General features: G+C 46.7%; 1 protein-coding gene and 1 long non-coding RNA gene across 2 annotated transcripts; one reads left to right on the plus strand and one right to left on the minus strand.

Moving 5' to 3' along the window:
- Window positions 1-5,127: 5,127 nt before the first annotated feature.
- Window positions 5,128-10,567, minus strand: Gm28863. The gene is made up of 3 exons (XR_003946665.1): window positions 9,621-10,567; window positions 6,396-8,076; window positions 5,128-6,159 (listed from the first exon to the last, which is right to left on the minus strand). It is a non-coding gene; the product is annotated as a predicted gene 28863 (long non-coding RNA).
- On the plus strand, window positions 7,318-9,481 carry Adm (adrenomedullin). Its single transcript, NM_009627.2, has 4 exons — window positions 7,318-7,482; window positions 7,918-8,037; window positions 8,186-8,335; window positions 8,523-9,481. Exons 2-4 carry the CDS (start codon window positions 7,940-7,942, stop codon window positions 8,827-8,829), a joined length of 555 nt encoding a protein of 184 aa, NP_033757.1. The 5' UTR covers window positions 7,318-7,482; window positions 7,918-7,939; the 3' UTR covers window positions 8,830-9,481.
- Window positions 10,568-23,271: the final 12,704 nt, after the last annotated feature.

Consider the following 23,271-nt stretch of genomic DNA (forward strand, 5'->3'; position numbering starts at 1 on the left):
TTGCTAAACAAGCCTTGGCTACATAATTTCTCAGAGTCCAATGCAAAACGAAAGTGAAGGACTTTCAAAAGTTAAGACTCTGAAAAGAGCTTCAGGGGGAAATTAAAAGAAGGGCAGGCTCTTCTGAGTGCAGTCCCATGAACCTGGGCAGGGTGCGTTTCCACAAAGCTGGCTGTGTTGGTGCAGTGTGCGCGCACACTGGAGGAGGGTGGGGGCGTGGACGGTGAGGAGGGCAGGTGCACACTAATCTATCCCGGGGGCTACCATCCTCTTCCCTTCCCGTTCTCTAGCCCATCCACCATATTCACCATCAAGATGATATTCTACCTTTGTGGTTGGTATTTTGGAGCTGATGATAGGACCCAGAGCCTTGTGCATTTCAGTGCATGCTGTACCACTGAGCTGCAGCCATCAAATAACCTTTGGTGGTGATTGTCATTATTGTTGAGATGATCTTACTGTTTAGCCCAAGCTCACAATCCTCCTGCCTCAATCTCCCGAGTGTCAGAATTACAGGAGTATACATACGATCATGCCCAACATTCAAAACTATCTTTTAAATTTTTGTTTGTAAAATGAATTTTTTTTAATTTCTGAAATCTTATTATTGGTTTTTCAGGACAAAGGGATATTTGGGATAACTATCAAATCATTTCTCCCCTGTTTTCAAACTCTCTGTCTTAGTTACCTTTCCATCACTGTGCTAAGATATCATGACCAAGGCAACGTATAGAAGGCACAGTTGCTTGGGTAGCTGGAGTTTCAGAAGGAAAGCCCATGACCACGATGGCAGGGGCCATGACAGCAGGCAGGCAGGCGGGCAGGCACAGTACTACAGCACTAGCTGAGAGCTTACATTCTGATCTACAAGCAGGAGGCAAAAAGCTAACTGGGAATGGTGTGGACTTTTAAAACCTCAAAGCCCACCCATAGTGACACACACATCTTCTTCCACAAGGCCACACCTCCTAATTTTTCCAAAACAGTCCCACCAACTAGGGACCCAGTTTACAAACATATGAGCCTATGGGCGTCATTTTCATTCTATAACTACACTCGTCCATAGCTCTCAGAGTCCCAATGCATCCCAGGTACTCGGATTCTTTTTTTTTTCTTTTTAAAGATTTATTTATTTACTTACTTATTTATTTATTTATTTATTTATAATTACACTTTAGCTGTCTTCAGACACTCCAGAAGAGGGAGTCAGATTTTGTTACAGATGGTTGTGAGCCACCATGTGGTTGCTGGGATTTGAACTCAGGACCTTTGGAAGAGTAGTCAGCATTCTTAACCACTGAGCCATCTCACCAGCCCCCAGGTACTCGGATTCTTGTAGGGGGATGGTGGGTTTTGAGACAGAGTTTCAGTTTCATCTTGTTGAATCCTTGACCTTCCAAATGTTCCATCTACAGGCATGTGTTGCCACACTTCCTTTATGACCTCTGTTTTAAGAAAAGGTTTATTTATTTCTGTCTTTGTGTATATGAATGATATGAGTGTTTTACTTGAGTGTATATAAGAGTACCAAATGTGTGCCTTATACCCCAGGATGTCATAAGAGACAGATGACCTGGAACAGAAGCTCAGAAGATTGTCAGCCACCATGGACAAGCTAGGAACTGACCCCAGGTCCTCTCTAAAAGGCATGAACTGAGCCATCTCTTCAGCCCCTCTGCTTAATCTCTTTTTATTCTCTCTTCTTCCCTAGTATAATCCAGACAATTCACCTCCTTTCACTTTCTCTACTGAACTGAAATGTTCTCACATCTGGGCTATTGCTTATGTGTACTTTCTTCCATCTGGGGGGTTAGATCCCTCCTGCTTTTCTTTAGATGACTTAGTGGGATTTATAGTGATGTATTCATTTTTATGCATGGTCTATAAGTTTGTTTATGGTGGATTACCCGAAAGACTGTAAGCTTAGAGAGAGGAAGAATTGCTTGCATGTATTGCTACTTTGTGTTCAAGACTCAGCACAGTATTGGGTACCTAATTCACAAACAGTTCCCATCTAGAAAAGGGCAAATAGCCTTTTAAGCATTGTATGCCTTTAACAATGTCTTCATAATCTGATAGTAATATAGAATTCCCACCTAGAGGATAGGAGGTGGTGGCATTTTATTTGCAAATCCCAATCATTGTCCCATCTGTAATAAATTTCTCCTGGAGTCTGTTTATCTCGTTCTGTTCCTGAGGTTAGTAGGCTAGCCTTCTCTAGCCTGTGTTAGTAGGATAGCCTTCTCTATGCCTGTTGCCTTGTCTGTGTTCTCTTGCAATTATCCCATAACAAGTTACTTTCTTTAAAGTTTAGTGATGTTTAGCGTCTGGCCCTATCATGTGCAAAGGCTATCTCTATTTGCCTGTTTTATACAGAAGTTAGGAATACAGATTGGTGGTAGAACATTTGCTTCACATGCATGGAGAAGAGGAGGACGGGGGGGGGGGGGGAGGAAGAGAAGCAAACGCATTACTTTTCTTTATGTTCTGCCTTAAAGACAGGGGATAATAAGCTTCCTGTTTCTGCCACTCCAAATAAGATAGAAATTACAGATAGAGTGTTATTATGTGGTGTTAGTTTTTAACCTGGTCCATCTTCTGATATTCATTGTTTACCCACTTTATACTTAGTTGGTTTTATGTGCACATTCATTTTCTGGAAAGAATCTATATTTTCATTAGGTCCTATGAGAAGTCAGATCCCTGGAAAATGCCCTGGGCTTTGCATCCTGCCTTACTTATTCCTAGGAGACCAAGTCTGCAAAGCTGATTGTGTCCTCTTTGTAAACCACTTGGTATTATGACTTCAGGATGCATCTTGAACCTTGTTTTCAAGAGAATGTTGTAAACAAGCCCTAAGCGCAACAGGCATTTTGTGCCTCATGAATAAAAGTGCATCATAAAATTTCCTGTCTGAAAAGAGGCATCTGAGAACACTGTGCAGTGCACTCAGTTGCTCTTGTGTTACTCACTAACGTCATTAGTATTATTTATTGTTTCTCATTACTTTTCTAAAGACCTGAGTATAATGACCCTAGTGTTAGGGACTGTGTATATACTGTAATTAAAAAAATAAAACCACAGTTCAAAACAAAACCTCCAAATATTGCAAAGAATTAAGTTCAGATTTAGGGCCTAAAAATAATTCAGTTGGAATGTGAGGAAGACATTGAAGTGCCATTATTCAGCTTTTGAAATATATATATAGTATATATATGATTATATATATGAGGACAGGATGTATACACACACACACACACACACACACACACACACACAGAGTGACTCTTCATTAACCGGGATTATTTCCTTTCTGTTTTCTTGCCAGAAAGGTTTTAAACATCTTTCAAACATCTTTCTTCCTTCCTTCCTTCCTTCCTTTTTTTATCCCAACAATTCTTAAATTTTATTTATTATTACTTTTTTTTTTTACTTATCCACTTTATGGTCTGCTCACTGCTCCCCCCCTCCAGGTCATCCCCTCCTATAATCCTTCCCCCACCTTCCTCCCCTTCTCCTCTGAGTGGGTAGGGACCCCTCTGGGTATCACCCCACCCAGGCATATCAAGTCTTTGTGAGGCTAGATACATCATCTCCTACTGAGGCCAGACAAGGCAGTCCAGCTAGTAGAACATATCCCACATACAGGCAACAGCTTTTGGGATGGTCCCCGCTCCAGTTGTTTGGGATCCACATGAAGGCCAAGCTGCCCATCTGTTACATATGTGAAGGGAGACCTGGATCCAGTCCATGTATGCTCTTTTGTTGGTGGTTCAGACTCTGAGAGCCCCAAGGGTTTTCAGGTTAGATGATTCTGTTGGTCTTTCTGTGGAGTTCCTATCCCCTTAGAGGCCACAATCCTTCCTCCTATTCTTCCATAAGAGTCTCCAAGCTCCATCCACTGTTTGGCTGTGGGTGTCTGCAACTGTCTGAGTCAGCAGCTGGGTGGAGCTTCTCAGAGGACAGCCGTGCTAGACTCCTGTCTGCAAGTGTAACAGGGTAGTATTATTAGTGCCAGGGATTGGTGCTTGTCCACAGGATGGGTCTCAAGATGGCCAGTTATTAGTTGGCCATCTCTCAGTCTCTGCTCCATCCCCTGTCCTTTTAGACGGGATAAATTTGGGGTCAAAAGTTTTGTGGTGGAATGCTGTCCCTATCCCTCCATTGGGGTTCCTACCTGGCCACAGGAGGTGGCCTCCCTCTTCAGGTTCCATGTCCCCAATGCTGTAAGTCACAGCTAAGGTCACCCACATTGATTCTTGGGTATCTCCCTTCTCCCAGGTCTCTGTCTCTTCCTGGAGATGTCCTCCACTCCCCACCCCTGTCAGCTGCAGACTTCCATTCATTCTCATGGCCTTCTGGCCATCCCCCTGCCCCTCCCCACACTTGATCCTGAATTCCCCCCCCCCCATTCCCTCTCTATTTCCTCTCCCACCCAGCTCCCTCCCTCCATCTGCCTCCCTTCCTTTCTTGCTCAATGTGAATTTACAGTCACTGAACTTGAATGGGCGTAAAAGCATCGTGGAAAGAACCCCTGATGCCTTGTTTCTAGACCTTGAACCCAAAATTTGTTCTAGTGATCTCCTTTCCTCCTGCCCTGGTGATTAAGCAAGGCCACTCATTTTCACAGGAAGGGTGAAGTACATACCCAGACATGGTGAATTCCTCATCTATTTCTTGCTTACGCCCTTTAGCACTTTGGGGAGCACATTGGCAGAGGTTCCCCACCCACGCAAACCACAATCATATACACGCTTTCTAAGATTTTTCTAACAAAGTTCTCCGAGTTGCCAGTCTGAGAGCTCACCTAAAAAAAGAATTGGCTTGGTTCTCAGGCAACAATCTCTTAAGTGCCACCACGGCAAAGAGCACCCAGTCTGATAAGGCGCATGCCAAGGCGCTCAGGTGGGGATTCTTGGCACAGCGCCCTATACTGGCGCGCGCACACACAGGAGCTCGGTAGAGCCAAAGCCAGGGAGTCCCTCCTTCCGCCTTTGGGTTCTGTTTGCTTCCTTGTTGAAGCCACCTATGGCTTAAAAAGAATTTTGAGGGGTTTGGGGTATAGCTCAGTTGATTAGAGGTGGAACAGAAAGATCAAAAGTTCAAGGTCATCTTCTAGCCAGTTAGTTTTAGGCCAGCCTGGCTACAGGGGACCCTATCCTAATAATAATAATAATAATAATAATAATAATAAAGTGTCGGCTAAGAACATATTTGGCGATCGTGTCCCAAGCCAGAGCTAACCTCAGGTCACTGAGTTTCCTCAAAGAGGAAGCGAGGAGGCAACGAGGTCCAGCCCAGGCGGCAGGATTTTCTTCAGACAGACCTCCCCACCCCCAAGGCTGGTAGAGACTAGAGCCAAGGAGTCCAGCTCAGGAGACTTGCCCTGTCTGCAGGCCAATGCTGGGCTGCCCTTGACTTGGACAGACTGGGCCAGGGAAATGAAAGTAAAACCTGATGTGACCCCGGCCACAAGTTGGCAACAGGTATGTTGCATCTTCAAAGAGACTGACAGCTGCGCGGTATCAACAGACAATCCGGGGATGAAATGAAAGGAAGGGTACAGAACGGGACAGAAGCGAGAAAAAGTTCTAGGGTCAAGTTCTAGGGTTCTGTGCTACATGTGCTGCTTGGTGCAGACAGGCTAGCCACTGGCCAGGGCTGCTGCGGTGACTGTCCCACGGCCCAGAAGGCCCTAAGGCGGGCCAGTTCGCCTAGCTGCAGCCCTTTCAACATCCGTGTCCCAAGCCCCTACCAGAAGCAGAACCTGGGAATCTGTCCCCTGCCCAAGGGGGAACTCCGTTTTGCAGTTTTAGGAGGATAAGTAATCTCGGCGCGGCCATTTCTCCCCCAGGTGCAATGTCCATGGTTGTCTGGAGGGTGACAAACGGGCTGAACCAGCAGTGCTTAGCATAGTCTGCGCTGTGAGCAAGGTCCGCGGGACAGGAATGCCTAGTCGGTTTTGCTCTTGGTCTAACACTTAGAGGCAGATAAGGTAGGACACTGGGAGATCTGCCGGGGTCGCCAGGAAGAGGACATGAGTTGTCTGTGTCCACATCACCAGGGCTGGGGGCTAGGAGCTGTCGTAGGTCATGTCTTTAGCTTCGGGACCTTCCGGGAGACCTGCATGCGGAGCTACGCCTGTCGCCCAGTTTGGCCCTAGAAGGGAAGAAAGTGAACTCACGGATCTGTGAAGAGCACCAGCCCGTGGCAAACGTGTTCGAACTGATTCATCGTGAATTAGCACATATCTCTGGGCTAGGCGGGGGCCGGCATTCTCCCCCCACCTGATGAGAATGGTGACCCCAGCCAGAAAACCGAGCCGCTGTGCCCCAGTCTTTTGAGTCCAGACTCTACAGCTTCCCACCTTTAGTGTGACTGGGCAATAGACTTACCCTTTCGGCACTTCACTTTAATTCAAGAGAACACCAGCTCGGGAGTGTAGAGATCAAAAGCGATTGGGATCTGGCTGGGATTTGTCAACTGTAAAGTGATTAACATATGTGAGGCATTAGTGTGCTCCCAGTCAGTCAATCCTCACGTTTATGATGGATGAATGAAGGCAGTCAGGTCAACTCGCAGGTCATAGCCTTATAAGGGATAATAGTATCACAAGGAAGAAAACAAAACTATCTCTCTTCCTAATTTTGGCTATTCCTGTATTTCCAAATAGGAATGTGAGTTCTGAATTTTCAGATAACTACCCTCTCCAAACCCCAATTTCCAATTCAGCTGTTCCCAGTTCTGCCCTTATTACGAAATCCGTACTGGCTAGTCTATCGAGAAACCCCTCAGTCCCAGTCACTGGAGACTGAGCCTCTCCCTTCCAGGTGTACCCTGCGGGCACAGATGGGGGTCGAGGCTCAGTCAGGTGCTAAGCCGGCAGGGGGCGCGGTCCATTTGAGGTCACAGCTCCCCAAGTCCGGGGTTTTGGTTATCCATGTGTCCCACCCGTCTCCCGGTTCTTGCAGCACTGTCCAGGAAGCTCAGATCAGCACTCTGGGTTGTACACATTATGGGCAAAGGATTCACCCCACCCGAGTTGTTCTGGTTCCCCTTCCCTTCTCACTGTTTGAACTCTATGCTGGGAAATTAGGGCAAGGGAAGTCCTGCTCCAGTCTAATCTCTCAGAGCGGATCTCTGAGATGTCTAGCCACAGGGGACCTCTTACCCCTACCCCCCATACCCACAGGCAAGCTGCAGGGCAGGTCTGGTTTTAGAAGCAAGCACGCTGGAGAGGGAGGACTCCAGGGCAAATCTGACCACGCCCACCGTCCGCCCCTGAGCGCTTATAAGACGCTGGAGCTGGTGCTCACTAGTCAGTGGTTTCTTGGTGACACTAGACAGAGCAACTCCAGCGTTACCGCTCCCGCTCCTGGTTTCTCGGCTTCTCATCGCAGTCAATCTTGGACTTTGGGGTTTTGCTACTGTCAGAAGGACTTCTTTCTGCTTCAAGTGCTTGACAACGCACCCCTTTATCAGGTAGGAACCGCTGGCCTCCAGCATGTTAGGGAGGGGGACGGCTTTGCCAAAGCCCCAAAACTTGCAGAGCTGGACAAGGGGGAACAACCCACTTTAGGGTATCCAATGTAGAGAACACCTCATTGCCCAGGTCTAGCTCATGCGCACAGCTGGAGCTCTCTTGAGATCCCCCCTCCTCCTTGGGCTGAGATCCTGGGACTTTAGTTGGAAACCTCTGGAAGCCTGGCACTTCTCAATGGCTTCCTTTGCCTTGCTTGTCACCCACCCGGCCAGCGCAAAAATCTCCGGTGTTTCTCTGCGCCAGTGGGGGAGATAAGCAGCTGAGCCAGGAAGAGCGCTGCCAAGCGGCTCCCCGTCCTGCCGCCACCCTTCGCGTGCTGACGGGATCGTGCTGCTGGCCCGGTTGCTCACACTCGGTGTCTTGTTCCTTTCCAGGGTATCAGAGCATCGCCACAGAATGAAGCTGGTTTCCATCACCCTGATGTTATTGGGTTCACTCGCTTTCCTAGGCGCGGACACTGCAGGGCCAGATACTCCTTCGCAGTTCCGAAAGAAGTGAGTTTGGGCCGTGCTTTCTTTCTTCACTTTGAATACCTGGCAATGAGAGAAAACTGAGAGATGGTCTGGAGGTGTTACAAAGGGAGTGGAGCTGGCTGGGACATCACTTGAACTTAGGCCAAACGCATCTGCTTGTGTTTTCTAGGTGGAATAAGTGGGCGCTAAGTCGTGGGAAGAGGGAACTACAAGCATCCAGCAGCTACCCTACGGGACTCGCTGATGAGACGACAGTTCCTACCCAGACTCTTGATCCATTCCTGGACGAGCAGAACACAACTGGCCCCCTACAAGCCAGGTAACTATGCTCTCTGCAGAGGATGTGCCCTCTCCACTACTCTGACCCTGGGGATTGTCCTGGCTGCACTGCAGCTGAGGCTCCGGCGGAGGGAACGGGTTCCAGGTCCCTCGGGTACTGCATGGCTCCGGTCCCAGGTGGTTGGGACCAAAGCCCCGGTTGATGAGGTGTCCTTCCTTCTTCACAGCAATCAGAGCGAAGCCCACATTCGTGTCAAACGCTACCGCCAGAGCATGAACCAGGGTTCCCGCAGCAATGGATGCCGCTTCGGGACCTGCACATTTCAGAAATTGGCCCACCAGATCTACCAGCTAACAGACAAAGACAAGGACGGCATGGCTCCCAGAAACAAGATCAGCCCTCAAGGCTATGGCCGCCGGCGCCGGCGTTCCCTGCTGGAGGTCCTCCGGTCCCGGACTGTGGAGTCCTCCCAGGAGCAGACACACACAGCCCCAGGCCCCTGGGCGCACATCTCCAGACTCTTTAGGATATAGGTGCGGGTGACAGCATTGAACAGTCGGGCGAGTATCCCGTTGGCGCCTGCGGAATCAGAGAACTTCGCACCGGGGCGGACTGAGACAATCCTGCAGAGATCTGCCTGGCTGCCCCTAGGGGAGGCAGAGGAACCCAAGACCAAGCCAGGCTCATGCCAGAAACCGAGACTTACAGGCTGATACTCTCCGGGCAGGGGTCTGAGCCACTGCCTTGCCCGCTCATAAACTGGTTTCTCACGGGGCATAAGCCTCATTACTACTTGAACTTTCCAAAACCTAGCGAGGAACGTGCAATGCTTGTTGTCCAGCCAAAGGTAACTATAGTATTTAAGTTTGTTGCTGTCAAGGTTTTTTTTTTTGTAACTTCAAATATATAGAGATATTTTTGTACGTTATATATTGTATTAAGGGCATTTTAAAGTGATTATATTGTCACCTTCCCCTATTTTAAGACGTGAATGTCTCAGCAAGGTGTAAGGTTGTTTGGTTCCGTGTGTGTGTGTGTGTGTGTGTGTGTGTGTGTGTGTGTGTAAGGTGGAGAGCGCCTGATTATCGCCTGTGGATGAAGAAAAAACATTGTGTTTCCTATAATCTATTTACATAAAATATGTGATCTGGGAAAAAGCAAACCAATAAACTGTCTCAATGCTGATTCATTCTCGGTTCATGCATTTGGGGAAGGATGGTGGTCTGGGTTTGGGTCGGCCTGGAAGTGCTGAGATTCTGCTTCTTGTTTTGGGAAGATTGAACTGCATTGTGGGTGCAAAGCAACCTCTCTAAGCAAGGCTTACCTGTTGTGAGCTCTGGTGTCCATGTGGATGCACAAAGCGCGTGTCCTGGGAGGGAGTCAAGAGTTCTCTGAGATACCCGAGTTCACCTCCTTGCATGGCAACCAGACCGGGTAGGGTAGGGTGAGCCCTAATAGGCGAGCCTGGGCTCCTTAAGTTGCGCAATATACTCCCAATTTTATAGGGTTGCTCACTGGACCTGAGCTAAGGCGCTCTTTGGAGACTTAAACTGATATCCAAGGCTTTCTAAGTAGAGTTTATGCTCCAACTGTGGGTGTTAAAAGCTACCGGGGGTGGGGGACCCGCAAAACGTTCGCACAGCAGCTCTGGGAAACCCTCAGCTAGCAGCCCAAGTCTTCACTGGGCCCTGACGTCCATAAGCGGGGCTGTAGCGCCCCCTGCTGGCCACCATGCGTGCTCCCCCAAAGAGCGGTAGAGTAGTACGTGCGGTTTAATAAGTTCTTCTACGTGGGAGTCAGCACATAGTCTTAATGAAAGAGGAAAGAAAGGGGGGGAAAAAGCAGTTTGCAGATGCCAACTGGGCTCCCCTCCCTTCGTCTTCTCCCCCCTTCCCCGACCTGCACGCGGGCTTGCTGTGCAGGGGCAGTGACTCAGCGCCCACACGCTGCGCGGCGAGCAGCTGCTGGCCGGAGGCGGGCGGATGGACGTGCAGCCGGAACCGTGCGCCTCCGAGGGCCTGAGACCTTCATTGTTCGTCTCCCCTTCCAGTTCTCCTCTTCCTTCCTCTTTCCCAAGCCTTTTTTCATGCTGCCTTCACTTCTATCTAGCCTTCTCTCCCTCTTTCCTTCCTCCGTGCTTTCAGTCACCTCTGTATCCAGTGAGGAATGCTAGCCTCTAAGCTTGAAGGCCCAGGGCACAGGGACTATAAGATTAGGAGGCTAAGGTGACGCCATGTACCTGTCTAGCTAGGAGGCCTGGCCAATTGGCTCACTCAGCCAATCCCTGAAGACCAATTATTGTGCTTTCCTGAAAGTTTTGCTAGCCGTTTGGAGATGCTGAATTGCCTGTACCTCCAGCTAGTTCAGGGTTTCTGGAAGCAGTTTGGTTTGGGAAGGGCATTTCAGAACCCGGACCGTGGGACTAGATGTTTTCTTCCTTACAGAAGCCTATATACACAATGAAATGCGCTGGTCCTTTGTCTGAGTCTACACACAACCTGATAGAAGCAGCTCCTGCTTCAGAAGAAAGCAGCCTATAGCACATAGACTCGCCTCTGGCTGTAGGAAGCATCAGTCCCATCCAGTTCCGTGTCCTATTTGATCTTAACAATTTCCTGGAGCACCCAGCCCCAGTAGATCATAAATGCAGCACAGACCATCCTGGCCACAAGGACTTCTTGCTAAGTATTCGCATGGAACTTTGCCAGGCACTGAAGAGGCACAGGGCACGCATGAAAGAGGAAACGATCAGAAGTTTCAATCCTGCAACTGCTGTGCCAGTGGGTTGGGGGGGGGGGGGTCTGAAGGGGTTGCGGAAACTGCGAAGAGCAGAGACCACCTTGGCCTCACCGACAGAGGCTCAAAGCCACTCACTCGAGTTCTTTCTTTAAGCCAAGGTTTGTCCCGTAGCCACAGAGCCCTTCAGCCAAAACCTTACTCTGGCAGAACTTCAACCTACCAGACAAAGCCGCCAAAGACAGGTTGGGCACCGGCTTAGGGGCAGCTGGGAACAGGCATCTAGCCTTCGTCTGAGGGAGTCTTATGACCTCAGGGAATTCAAGGCAAGTAGAACTGTGGTGGTTCAGCCCGGAGAGGAACCAGACAGCTGCTCTGCTGGAGTCGTTCCTATTGCTAAACCTGTGACTTGAGACATTTCTGAGCAGACAGAGACCCTCTTATGACCAGCCTGCTGGAGCACTTGGGATTAACTAAAGGTCACCACAAAGCCTCGGGCCCTTCTCTGGAGGCTGTTCAACTGGCCTTCGGGATTTTTTTTTTTCTTCATAAGGTGCTGAAGGTTATTGGGATAGGGCCTCCTGATGCCAAGAACACATCATTTATCAACGGTGTTGAGTCATTTTGTGAGCTGATTTGAACCTGTCCACAGCTAAGAAATAGTCACAGTTCTTTTTTTTTTTTTTTTTTTTAATCTGTAGCTACTGTTGCTGGCTGTGGGAATGGTATCACCCATTTGTAATCAACCAAGGGTACCAGACGATTTCTAGAAAGTTCAGCACCAGCAGGTTGTCTGAACAGCTAAGGGTGGAAAGGAGAGATGGGGTGGGCCAGAAACCAGTTCTTTTTTTAGTTCTTGCTTGGTGTCAACTATTCTTCTAGCCACTTTCTATACCTTATCTCACCAAGTTCTTACAGTAGCTTTCTGAAGGAGGTGTTATTATCTCTCTTAGTAGATAAGGAAGCTGAACTTCAGAGAGGTGAAGTAACTCAGGCAAGGTCACACAGCGAGTGGTGGAACGTGGCTATGCACCCAAGTGCTACAGGCTATTTTGATGCTATGAAGACATAGGGAGTAAAATGAGATAATTTTAACCTTTAGATTCTCAGGCCAGATGTCTCCACATGTCTTCTAACTCTGAGGATGGCGTCAGTAGGTGATTTGCGCCCCACGGTGATTCTGAGAGCTTTCCATGGGAGCTAGTAGGATGGGGAAGGGGAACTGCTCTAGCGCTGAGCTCAATAAGCACAAAGGAAAGAAACAAAGTGAGTTGTGAATTCCTGGTCTTCCTTGGAAGCAAGGATCATAAATCAGGAATGGCTTTCCTCATCCTGAGCTAGGCTACTGGCCTCTTTGGTTTGCATTGCCAACTATAGTTAGAACATACACTGAGGCCTCCGGAGCTGGCTTCTGAGAGAAGGGCCTTCTGAGAAGCTATTCCTGGCTGTGCACAGTCCTGCACTGTAGTTCTCCAGTCGCCTGGAAGAACACCTGTGTCTACAAAGCCGCAAATAGCATTTCCACCCTCGAGGTGGGACCTTTTGTTTTGGCATCTGCTATCCACGGCAGCTTTTGAAAGGAGGTTCTGAGTTTGACTCTCAGGGAGCCACCCTCCTTTCCCCAGTGGAGGAGCAGGAGGCCCTGTTATCCTGAGTTCCAGGGAAGGTTTTGCCAAAGCTGGATTGGAGGGTTCGTCTTGATTTGCATGGGAAGAAGGGTGAGGCTAGATAGATATCTGGTGGTCCCACTGGTCTTGTTCCAGAGCTATTTTGGAACATTTTGGAAAAACAATAAAATGACTGGCCACACAGGCAGCTGAGTTTTAGTAGACTGTTATACGTTTGTCTAACAGCAGAAGTATTTGACTTATTATGTAGTAGTTATTTGGCATTGCAAAGGCTCCCCTTTATCTTCATCCCCAGCCATAACTATCATTAGTATTTTAGTCTATACTTTTTTAGACACTTTAATACATCAGAGACACCTATATTATAGACACATAGACATATATATCTAATACACAGACACATTCTTTTACAAATGCAACTCCTAGGTGGGGAGAGCTGAATTAAACACATTTGTCAGTTTAAGGCAAGTTGTCACTACCAGTCTTTGTAACGCTTCTCTCTTGTAACAAATATATATGTTATTATATATAGCATATATTACATTATGTATAACATATATTAATTTTCATACTCTTTCTTGAACCCTTGATGGCAGCCCTCTTTTATTTTTGAACGCCAACTTGCTATGTAGCCAAGACTGGTCTTGAACTCCTGATCCTCCTGCCTCCACCTCCTGAGCACTGGACTTCAGGTGTGAACCCCTACACAACAGCTTTCCTTAAAATGTTTGATATACATACATGTGCAAGTGGGATTGTAAAATGCACCATGTTGCACCTACATGTTCAACATATGGATCTATTGTGTTCTATTTTACACCTACATGTTTAGCATATGGATCTAATGTGTTCCATTTTTGTTGTTTCCCGGTTTTATCACTCAACACGCATAAGAAATTCTATGACATTTTGATTTTCCTCTCTTTAACAAAACTAAGTTTTTAAGTTTACTCCTTGTGTCTTTGTGCATGAATGTTACATGTCCTGGTCTATGTGTGTCATATCCATGAGGATGGCTACTGAGGCCAGAAAGCAATTGATCCCCTGCAGCTAGAGAGACAGTTGGCTCATGGCCACCTGATGTGGGTGCTGGGAACTGAACCAGGGTCCTCTGAAAGAGCAACAAGAGCTCTTAACCATGGAGCCATCTCTCCAGCCCCCTCTTATTATTATTATTTTGCATATGGCTTAAACATATTAACTATCTAAATTTGCTAACTATTATTATTATTACTATTATTATTTATTATTTTGGTATGTGTGTGTTTGTGTGTCGGTGTGTGTGGTATACAGCCACACACATACTTGCGGAGATCAGGAGAAAACTTTCAGTAGATGGTTCTTTCCCTTCTTCCTGGGACTATATGTGTCTCAGCCTCAAACTGAAGAAGTCAGTCCCCAGTGACAAGTGTCTTTACCCCTGAACCATCTCATGGGCCCGTTCTTGTCTCTTGGTGAAGGATACTTGCCTTGCCTCTGCCACAGAAGCCTGTAGAGGAGCATCCATCCAGTTCCATGACTTCTTCTTCAGCTGTATCCAGAATTTTCACCACTGAGTCAGGAGGCTTTGGCATGCAGATGATGCTAAATTGCAGGAACTGCGTTGGAGGCGGCCTTGTACCGGTTTCTAGTCTTACCGGAGTGTGTGAGGCTTCTCATCTCCCCATGATTTTACCAACCCTGGTATATGTGATGGTTAACTATATATGTCAATTTGGCTGGGTTACGGGATGCCCAGCTAGCTGATAAAACATTATTTCTAGGTGTGTCATTGAGGGTGTTCCTAGAGGAGATTAACATTTGATTTAGCAGATTTAGCAGAGGAGAGTCACCCTCAGCAAAGTCAGCAGCCATCTTCTGGTCTGTAATAGGACAAGAAAGTGCAGGAGAGGGGGGAATTCCTCTCTCTTCTGGAACTAGGACACCTATTTCCTCCCACTCAAAGATACTGGACTCCTGGCCTTGGACCTTCAGACTCCAGGCCTTAGCACACCATCCCCAAAGACTGGGAGCCACACCCTCAATGCCTCTGATTCCCAGGTTTTGGGCTCAGGATAAATTATACCTTTGGCTTTCCAGGTTCCTCCACTTGCAGATAGCAGATCTTGGAACTTCTCAGCTTCCATAATTATACGAGTCAATTCCTATACCAAATATCCCTGCGTCCATCATCCTGTGCTAACTCTGTTTCCCTGGAGACCCTTACGAACACAGCATGAATCCTCTCTTCTGCTTTTGCTCAGAGCTGGAGATGTGACGAACACTGACCAAACCCTTGCCTGGCATGTTTGAGGTTCAGGGGTCGGTCCCCAGCACTGCAAATAAAGATCCAGAGCCCAAATGCAATAGAGCTTCCGTCCCCACAACCCATCCCTAGTGGGTTTTAATATGCCCACATTTACTTATTTATTGGTTATCTGAACTTTCCCTAATGAGCAGTGGGATCCTGTTTGCATATTGCTTGCTGCCCCCCCCCCCCAATCTGTGTATCTTGGACATCTCTCAGTGCCAATAAACAGATCTCTATACAGCATCATTTTCACTTCCTGCATGGCACCTCATTAGACAAAAACCATCAGAATTCATTGAACCGTTCCTCTCCGCTGTTACACAATAGAATTTCCCTACTTTTTTTTTTTTTTTTTTTTTCAATTAAAAACGCTCCTAATGTGCATCCTTTTACATTTATTTTTGGATCATTTCGTGACTTAGTTTTTTTAGGATAAATAATTTGAAGCAAAATGATTGGGGGTTGGGGGGGGGCAGAGGTGGGATGATCTCCAAGAGTCCCAAACCAACCAGGGTTACATAGAGAGACCCTGTCTTTAAAAAAAAAAAAGTATATGATTCCTGCATGTGGATGTGGGCACACAGGTGGGGGCAGAGGGCACTGTTGGGAGTTGGTTCTCTCCTTTCACTGTAGACTGGGGGTTCGTGGGGAGGGCTTAGGGGGCCAGGCTTGTACAGAGCTTTCACCCACTGATCCACGTCACAGGCCCTCATGGTTTTGATATTGCCCTTTATATGGTGAGTACTTTTAAGAAATACTTAATTTATAATCTTGTTCTAATGGCACAGTTACTGTCAGCTGACTCTTCTTCACGCTTCATTTCCTATTACAATGTGAACTTTCTGGTTCATTTTCTTAAAGTTTGATCTATGGTGACTGTGTACTAGACTGAGGTAGTCACTCCACAGAGCCTGTTTGCTTCTTTTTGAGACAGGTAGGGGTGTGTGTGTATGTGTGTGTGTGTATTTAAAACATAAATAACTTTTTCCATCTATGGAGATCAGACTATGTCCTGCTCCAACTACCCTCTATTGTATGGGACAGTAGCATTCAGATTGTGTCTTACCTCAAAGGGCTCCATTTGTAAACAGCAGTCAGCTGCAGTTTGAGTTAAACACAATGATTCCGTATCTTGTTTGTGCAAGCAAACAACTGGCACAAAGAATGAGGCAAAGGCTTATAAATAACATTAACATGCAGAAAATACTGCCACCTATGAAGTTATTCAGGTGAATCCAAGAAATGAAGCTGTCAAAGCCCTACCAGAAAAACAAAACAAAACAAAACAAAACAGACTTGTGAACTTACCAAAAACACTAGATCAACTGAGGAGGCAGCCCCACACCTGGTTCTTGTAGCAAGAGGAATACCTAGCACTGGGGAACCACACCCATCACCTGTCTTTAACCTATTAGTGCACGTGTCCAGAAGGAGCTCCTGACTGCCAGGCTCAGAGCTGCAGCTCTGTGCTGAATCAGCTTTGTGACAGGGTGACACAGCTCTTTACACTGGCTCTGGGGTGTTTCACTAAGGTCATCAGAGTCCTGTTGTCCCTTTAGCCCTTCATTTGCTGTTCTGTAACATTAAGTGTGTGTGTGTGTGTGTGTGTGTGTGTGTGTGTAGTGTAACTGTGGTATGAGAGTTAAGATTAATAACTGAGATTGGAATAAAACAACTTGTGTTTGTCCTTTAAGGCTTTGTCTACCAAGTGATGGCAGCCATACTTGGTGATGTAAAGCCAAGCAAAGTGATACCGCTATGAATTTGTTATTGAATAATTGTGATGTATCATTTATTTATTTATTTATAGACAGGCAGGGCTGGGTTGCTTGGAACTCTGAGAGAGCTACCTGCCACTGCCCCCCCCCCCCCCAGGGCTGGGAAAAGACTGGTTCATGCATTCATGTGTGTATCTGACAGTGCTCCCCTGCCACCTTCGTAATCTACATCTTCAATGGCCAGCCGACATGCACAGTCATTTTTTGCTTTAATATTTTAGAGCACCCACTTCTCTTTTAATAATGTCATGATTATTTTCATTTCTTAAACATTTGAATGTAATGGAGTTTGTTTTGTTTATGATGAGAGGCAGGGATTTAACTTTATTCTTTCTCCCAACTGTCAGCCAGTTGTTCAGCATGCATGTGAAATAAGACACAGCTTGCAAAGCTGTTTTACACGGGTCTCCAGAGTGAAGTCTGAAGTTCTCTGGGGTGACAATGGGAGACCACTCCAGCCTCTTTCTCTAGCTTTCAGGGGGACAGCTCCAATTCCTTTTCTGTTTTACATGTTGGGGCTTCAGTGTCAGGTTTTATTTGAGGAAAAAGTTCATCGGCTTGTAGATGAGACCAGGATAACGTCTCAAAGAGTAAATATTTGAATGTTTCTGGTTCTTTCGTTCTTTTCTGTTGCTCGGTTTGTCATTTCCTGCACTAGCATAGCAATATTTGGAAGCTTACTCTGAAACTGTTCAAACTTGTGACAAAGATAGAGATGATAAAGTGAAGATTTTTTTTTTTGTATATTATTAAGACCCAGCAAGTAACGCTGGTTGTGGTGACACTGGCCTGTTTGTCATCCCATACTTGGGAGACTGAGGCAGAAGAGCTGCTTGCTCAAGGCTAGCCAGAGCTACATATTGTGATCCTGGATCAAAACAATCTAATAATTATTATGATTTATATATTCTTGTTTCTTTCTCCCCTGTTCTTTTCAGAGGTCCCTTCTGTTACTTCCTCTCTTCTTCCCTCTGCTACTTCGTATCCTTTTACCCCGAGTCTCATTATTCATCCCTCTTGAAAAAAGTCCTCTTACATAACCGCCACTTAGCATAAGCAGTAATTCTGAGCTACCATCTTATAGACAGTCTATAATCAAATTTGTCTCCAAAATGCATTTGACTGATTTGTTCCAAACAGATACCAAGCAAAACTGTTCAATCTCTGACAGCTTCTTAAAGTAGAGCCAACCCTTTGTTTTCATGCCACTGATTTCTAGAAGAAAACAATGTATTCATAAGTATGATTCAGAGCAGTTCTGGAGTTGCCTCTACTCCAACAGTGAGGCCTGGGCAGGGACAGCCTGGCCTGCCGGGCATGGGTGGGGCAGGTGGCACATTGTACCAGTGTTGCAGTATTTTTTACATAGACAGAATCTTGCAATGTCGTTCCTCCTGCTTTTCCATGCTACACTTTTTCTACTTGACCTTTCCCCTAGTAAGTCAGCAGCATCGCCTCCAGGAGAATTAAGATTGGTACAACCGGAATGCAAGGAGAAAGAGTCAGCCTGAACTGAACCGGTCAACGTTCAGTTTTCTGGCTTTTTAAACAGCCTCTTGAAGCCCACATCAAAAGCAATAGTTTGAAAGTCAAAGCTTTTTACTCGAAGAGAGGCGGGTTTTGTTGAGAGTAGAAAAGGCCTCTTCAGAGTCAAAAGGAGAAGCCGGAAGCACCAGGGCTCAGGCTTCATCCACGTGGAAAAGAGGCAGATGGCAAAGTGCATTGGGCCCCTCACCCAGTCCTCTGCGGACCTAGCGGGTGGTGGGAGGTGGAGGGGTGGAGAGACGGGACAGTGGTTAGAGTGAGGAGCATACAGCCTAGATATGGCAGCTCAGTCCAGCTCCCTATGGGGGCGGGAGGGGGGGCTGTGAGGGGGGTAGTGCAGGGGAAGGGCAGTCACATGCCCACAGTCACTCTGGCCGTCTAAATGGGTCTAGCTGTTCTGAGCCAGAAACCTGTCAGCTGTATTCCCTTGACTTCGGGAAGACTGCCATCCACAGCCTCTTGCAGGTCCTGCTTCAGCACAGATGATCCTGCCCGTATCCAGAGCTATTGCTGAGCCCAATCCTCCACCTCCCATTCAGATTGCTCCACATTACAAACGACACTCATGAGATAACCCCAACTTGTTATAACAAAGCATAGAGCAAAGAGATGGTTACCTACCTCTGTGTTAGGGTGACATTGAGCTTGGGGAGGTTCACTTAACCTGTATACAAGTCACACATTGTCCTGGACCCCCAGTCTTCCGCTGCTTCTGCAGTGAGCCTACTGAGTAACCTTTTGTCTCAATCTGATGGACGCCAGTTAGAGCAGTGATCCTTAACCTCTTACACCTATTAAAAACACATGAGGAGCTTTGCAGAAACTCCTCATAGGAACGCCATGCCAAGATAATTGAACTAGAAGCTCTCTGGGCGGGGCACGGTGCCACTACTTGTGTGCGTATCATTTATCTTTCGAGGCCACTCCACATTGCTCAGTTTACACATTGTTGTTCTTCCGCAGTTCCAAAAATGGGTCCCAGGCAGATGTAGAACAAGAGTTTGTTGGTTTATTTGTTTTAGGCTTAGTGATGCATCCAATGGAACAGCCAGAAATAGAAGGGTTAATAGCGGCCAGAAGGGCAGGTGCTTGGAGTGAGGACAAGCTGTAGCAATGGGAAGCAAGCCAGCTGACAAGGAGGTAACACAAGACAGGTGTGCTGATGGCCCGTGTGGGCATCCAGGAGCTGCACCCTTCAACAGGGCACCAAGAATGGCAACTATCAAGGCAACGTGGTGTGAACTTGTAGTTCTGAGCCTCAGGCTGGAAGATTGTGGGTTCAAGGCCAGCCTGGGATAGCTACTGAGAACCCACTGCAAAAATCAAAACAACATCAAAACCCAAATAGTAAATAAATAAACAAATACATAAAAAGAATGAGAGAACGCCTTCTAGGAGAACGCACACCAAAGAAATCCAGCTTGGAATTCAGAGAAAGAATTAAAGTTACTTGCATACTGTGGGCTGAGCTGTGTTCACTCAGCTCTTAACTCCCAGAATCTGAGGACAGGACTTTGATGGGAAACTCAGAAAAATGAAGAGGGCTAAAGCGATGAGTCAGCAGTTAAAAACTCCTTCCTCTTCCTCTTCCTCTTCCTCTTCCTCTTCCTCTTCCTCTTCCTCTTCCTCTTCCTCTTCCTCTTCCTCTTCCTCTTCTTCTTCTTCTTCTTCTTCTTCTTCTTCTTCTTCTTCTTCTTCTTCTTCTTCTTCTTCTAACCAGGGTTCAGTCTCCAGCATCCATTTATAGATGGATGGCTCAGAAATAGCTGTAACTCTAGTGCCAGAGACTCTGATGCCCTCTTCTGCCTCACCCCTAGAGGCACCAGGCATGAATCTGGTGCACATACATACATGTAGGTAAATACTCATACACATAAAATTAAAACAAACAAACACACGAATGTTTATAAAGAATAAAAAATAGGATAAGTGTGGATATGGGCAATTTAACTTATATCTTCTTTTGGGGGCCTTGAATTTAAGATTCACTTTCTTTGGCCTCCTGAGTGCTGGGATTACAGATGTGGGCCGCCATGCTGGGATTTTCTGTCTTCTCAAGAAGACCGGTCCCTAAGAACACAGAGAGAAGTTGGCTACCTGTAATCCAAGAAGGGACATCCAGCCTACAGAGCCACAAGAAAACAGTTCCACTGCTTTATCTACCAGTCTTGAGTATTTCCTTGTGGTCCCAACAAGCCAATACTTGTTGAAGGTATTTGCAGGAACAGGGCGTGGCTACCACCTCAGAGACATAGTACTGTGGCCAGGTCTCAGCCAGTTATGTGACAGGGTCACTGATTCAGGTTTAAAAGAATCTGTGTGTGTATGTGTGTGTGTGTGTGTGTGTGTGTGTCCCCATGTACACCTGTGTCCATGTGTGTGTGTCACGAGCCCTCCGCCTCCCCCTTCCTCCTGTTGCTGTCCAGTGTCTTCCTCTATTGTCTTTACCTTATTTTCTGAAACAGAGTCTCTTTCTGAACCTGGACTTCATGGATTCAGCTGGCCTGGCTGACCAGGAGGCCCCAGGGACCCTCCCATCTCTACTCTCTCAGCCCTGAGATTCCAGGCACACACAGTGCTATTTATATGAGAGCTGGGAATCTGAACTCCAGGTCTATGCTTGTATCACAAGCATTTCACCCACTGAGCTACCTTCCCAGCCTTTGGATTTCATTCACTCATTCAATAATGTTATAGTTTTTGCATCTACTTTGTGCTGGGTCTTGTCCTGGGCATTATTGCTGTTGGGATGGTCCAGACAAGAGAGGATGTTGGTGTGGATTGGAGTGTATATAGAGAATGAGTTACTGACATCAAAACAACTAGTCATGGAGATGCTCTTTGTTAAGTCACCTTGGCCTTGTACATACCTGCTCACAGAGGGATTTGGAGGCCTTATCTGCAAAGAGGAGAATGTGAGAGATGGACCAAACAGGTTATCCACAGCTGCTTCAAGCATATGATTTCTTCCTAGAGGCAGAAATTGGTTTGCTTTTGCACCTATACGTTCCATTAACAGCCGGTGAACAGAGTTCCTTCCTGAAGGCCCCATTTCTGTTCTTTGACTTAATGTACAACATCCTGACTGTAAATTAACTTTGTTAATTTTTCTGAAATGTCAACGTTTTTCCCCCCTCAAAGTGGGAGGCTAGTGTTTCCAGGCAGTGACCCCCGTGACACATGTAGACTTGTGTGCCCCTGTAGTCAACAGCCAGAATCCCTAATTCAGACCACATTGGCTCTCCAGCCCTGTATGACCTTGATTGAGGGGGGAAAAGGCCAACAACAAAAATGTCCTCCAAACTATTATTTTTCTTCCAAATAAGTATCCATTCCAAATTCCCTCCACCAGTTTTTTTATCACACGATAGACAAATTATCAACACTGAGCCAGCAGCCTCTGGCTAAAAGCTGGGAAGCTTTAGAAATAAATTGTCAGGTTGGACGTGACAAGCTGATAGTGGGACAGAGCCGGGTCTCTAAGATCCTGCTACTTAGACAGGCAGCCCTTGCTGCCTTATCACCATAGAGGGCTCCTCACTCACCTCATTATTTGAAGCACTGAAGTGATGTGAGAGTCCAAGATAGTCTGGCCAATTTATACCCTGGCCTTGTTTCATTTGGCAGGCAGGAGAGGGGACAGTAAAGGACCTGGGCTTTGAAGTTAGGCAACCTTGAATTTGCACACCGACTCTCCCTCCTCCCTGCCCTGTAATTGTGGGCAAATCTCTTAAGCTTCAGCCTCTATTTCATTAGCTATAAAGCCAGGGTAATCATATTTACCTTACAGGCTTGTGAGGATGAATGACCCAAGGTGAATGGAAGCTTCAACCCTGGCTGGCAGCACAGTCAATGCTCGTTAACTGGCAACTTTTAAAAATAGGAACAATTAAGGATGTCCTCATGTAAAACAAAAAGCATCTGTTCTTTTTTGTGTGTGAGAGTGTATGTGTGTGTGTGTGTGTGTGTGTGTATGTGTGAGTGTGTGAGAGAGTATGTGAGTGTGTGTGAGTGAGTGTACATGTGTGTGAGTATGTGTATGTGGTTAGGTACGTATGAGAGTGTGTAAGTGTGTGTGTGTGTTTGTGAGTTTGTGCGTAAGAGAGTGTGTGTGTTATATGCCCACGCGTATGCAGGTGCATGTGCCTGGTACACACATATGGAAGCCAGAGGGAGTCTTTAGACGCCTTGTTGTGTTTCTCTTCCTTGGTCTCTTGAGACAGGGTCTCTCGATGAGCCAGGAGCTATGCTGGGAGTCAGCAAGTCCCAGAGTCCCCACGGCTATCCTGTCACCTCGCACTTTCCCAGGACAGACTTTCCACAAGCTTCCTGGAATCTGAACTCAGCAAGTGCTCTTAACCCACTGAGCCATCCTTCCAGTCCATACCTGCTCTTTCTCCAACCCAGCACAGAAAGCTGAAGCAGTGGATAAACTGGTTTAGCTCGGATAATTTATACAAGGAGCCAGACTTGAGCATCTCTAACGTTCCACCCCCAACTCCAATATTCTAAGGTATTTTATTCAGGGAAAGATGAACATCGAAGAGCCCCAGTAACACAGCCATCTTTTCTAAGCAGTTCCTCTGTATACGTGCTCCCCAGAACGTCCAGTTCTGAAGCTTACAAGACCCAGTTATTTCAAGACGGCACAGCTTGGAAAAAGAGGCCTGGACAGAGAAGACCAGTTAATTTCAAGGCTGCAAAACCCATTCTTTCTCCCGGTAACAGAATGAGAGCAAGGGACATTTGACCCTTCCAAGATGTTTCCTAATGTGAAATACAAGGTATGCACACAATCTTGCTTTCTGACAGATCCTTGAAAAAAAAATCTGGCATCTTAACGATCCCTCTTAAAATACCAAAGATGGGGGCCAGAAGGGAACTTTTCTTTCTGAACAATGACCGAGAAGGGAATTCTAATGAATATTTTGGCACACAGATGTCATTTTCTGGCTCTTTCAGAACCCAAGAGCAGTGGGTCATAATTAAAGCTGCTGA

Source organism: Mus musculus, chromosome 7, assembly GCF_000001635.26.
Source record: "Mus musculus strain C57BL/6J chromosome 7, GRCm38.p6 C57BL/6J".
NCBI lineage: Eukaryota > Metazoa > Chordata > Mammalia > Rodentia > Muridae > Mus > Mus musculus.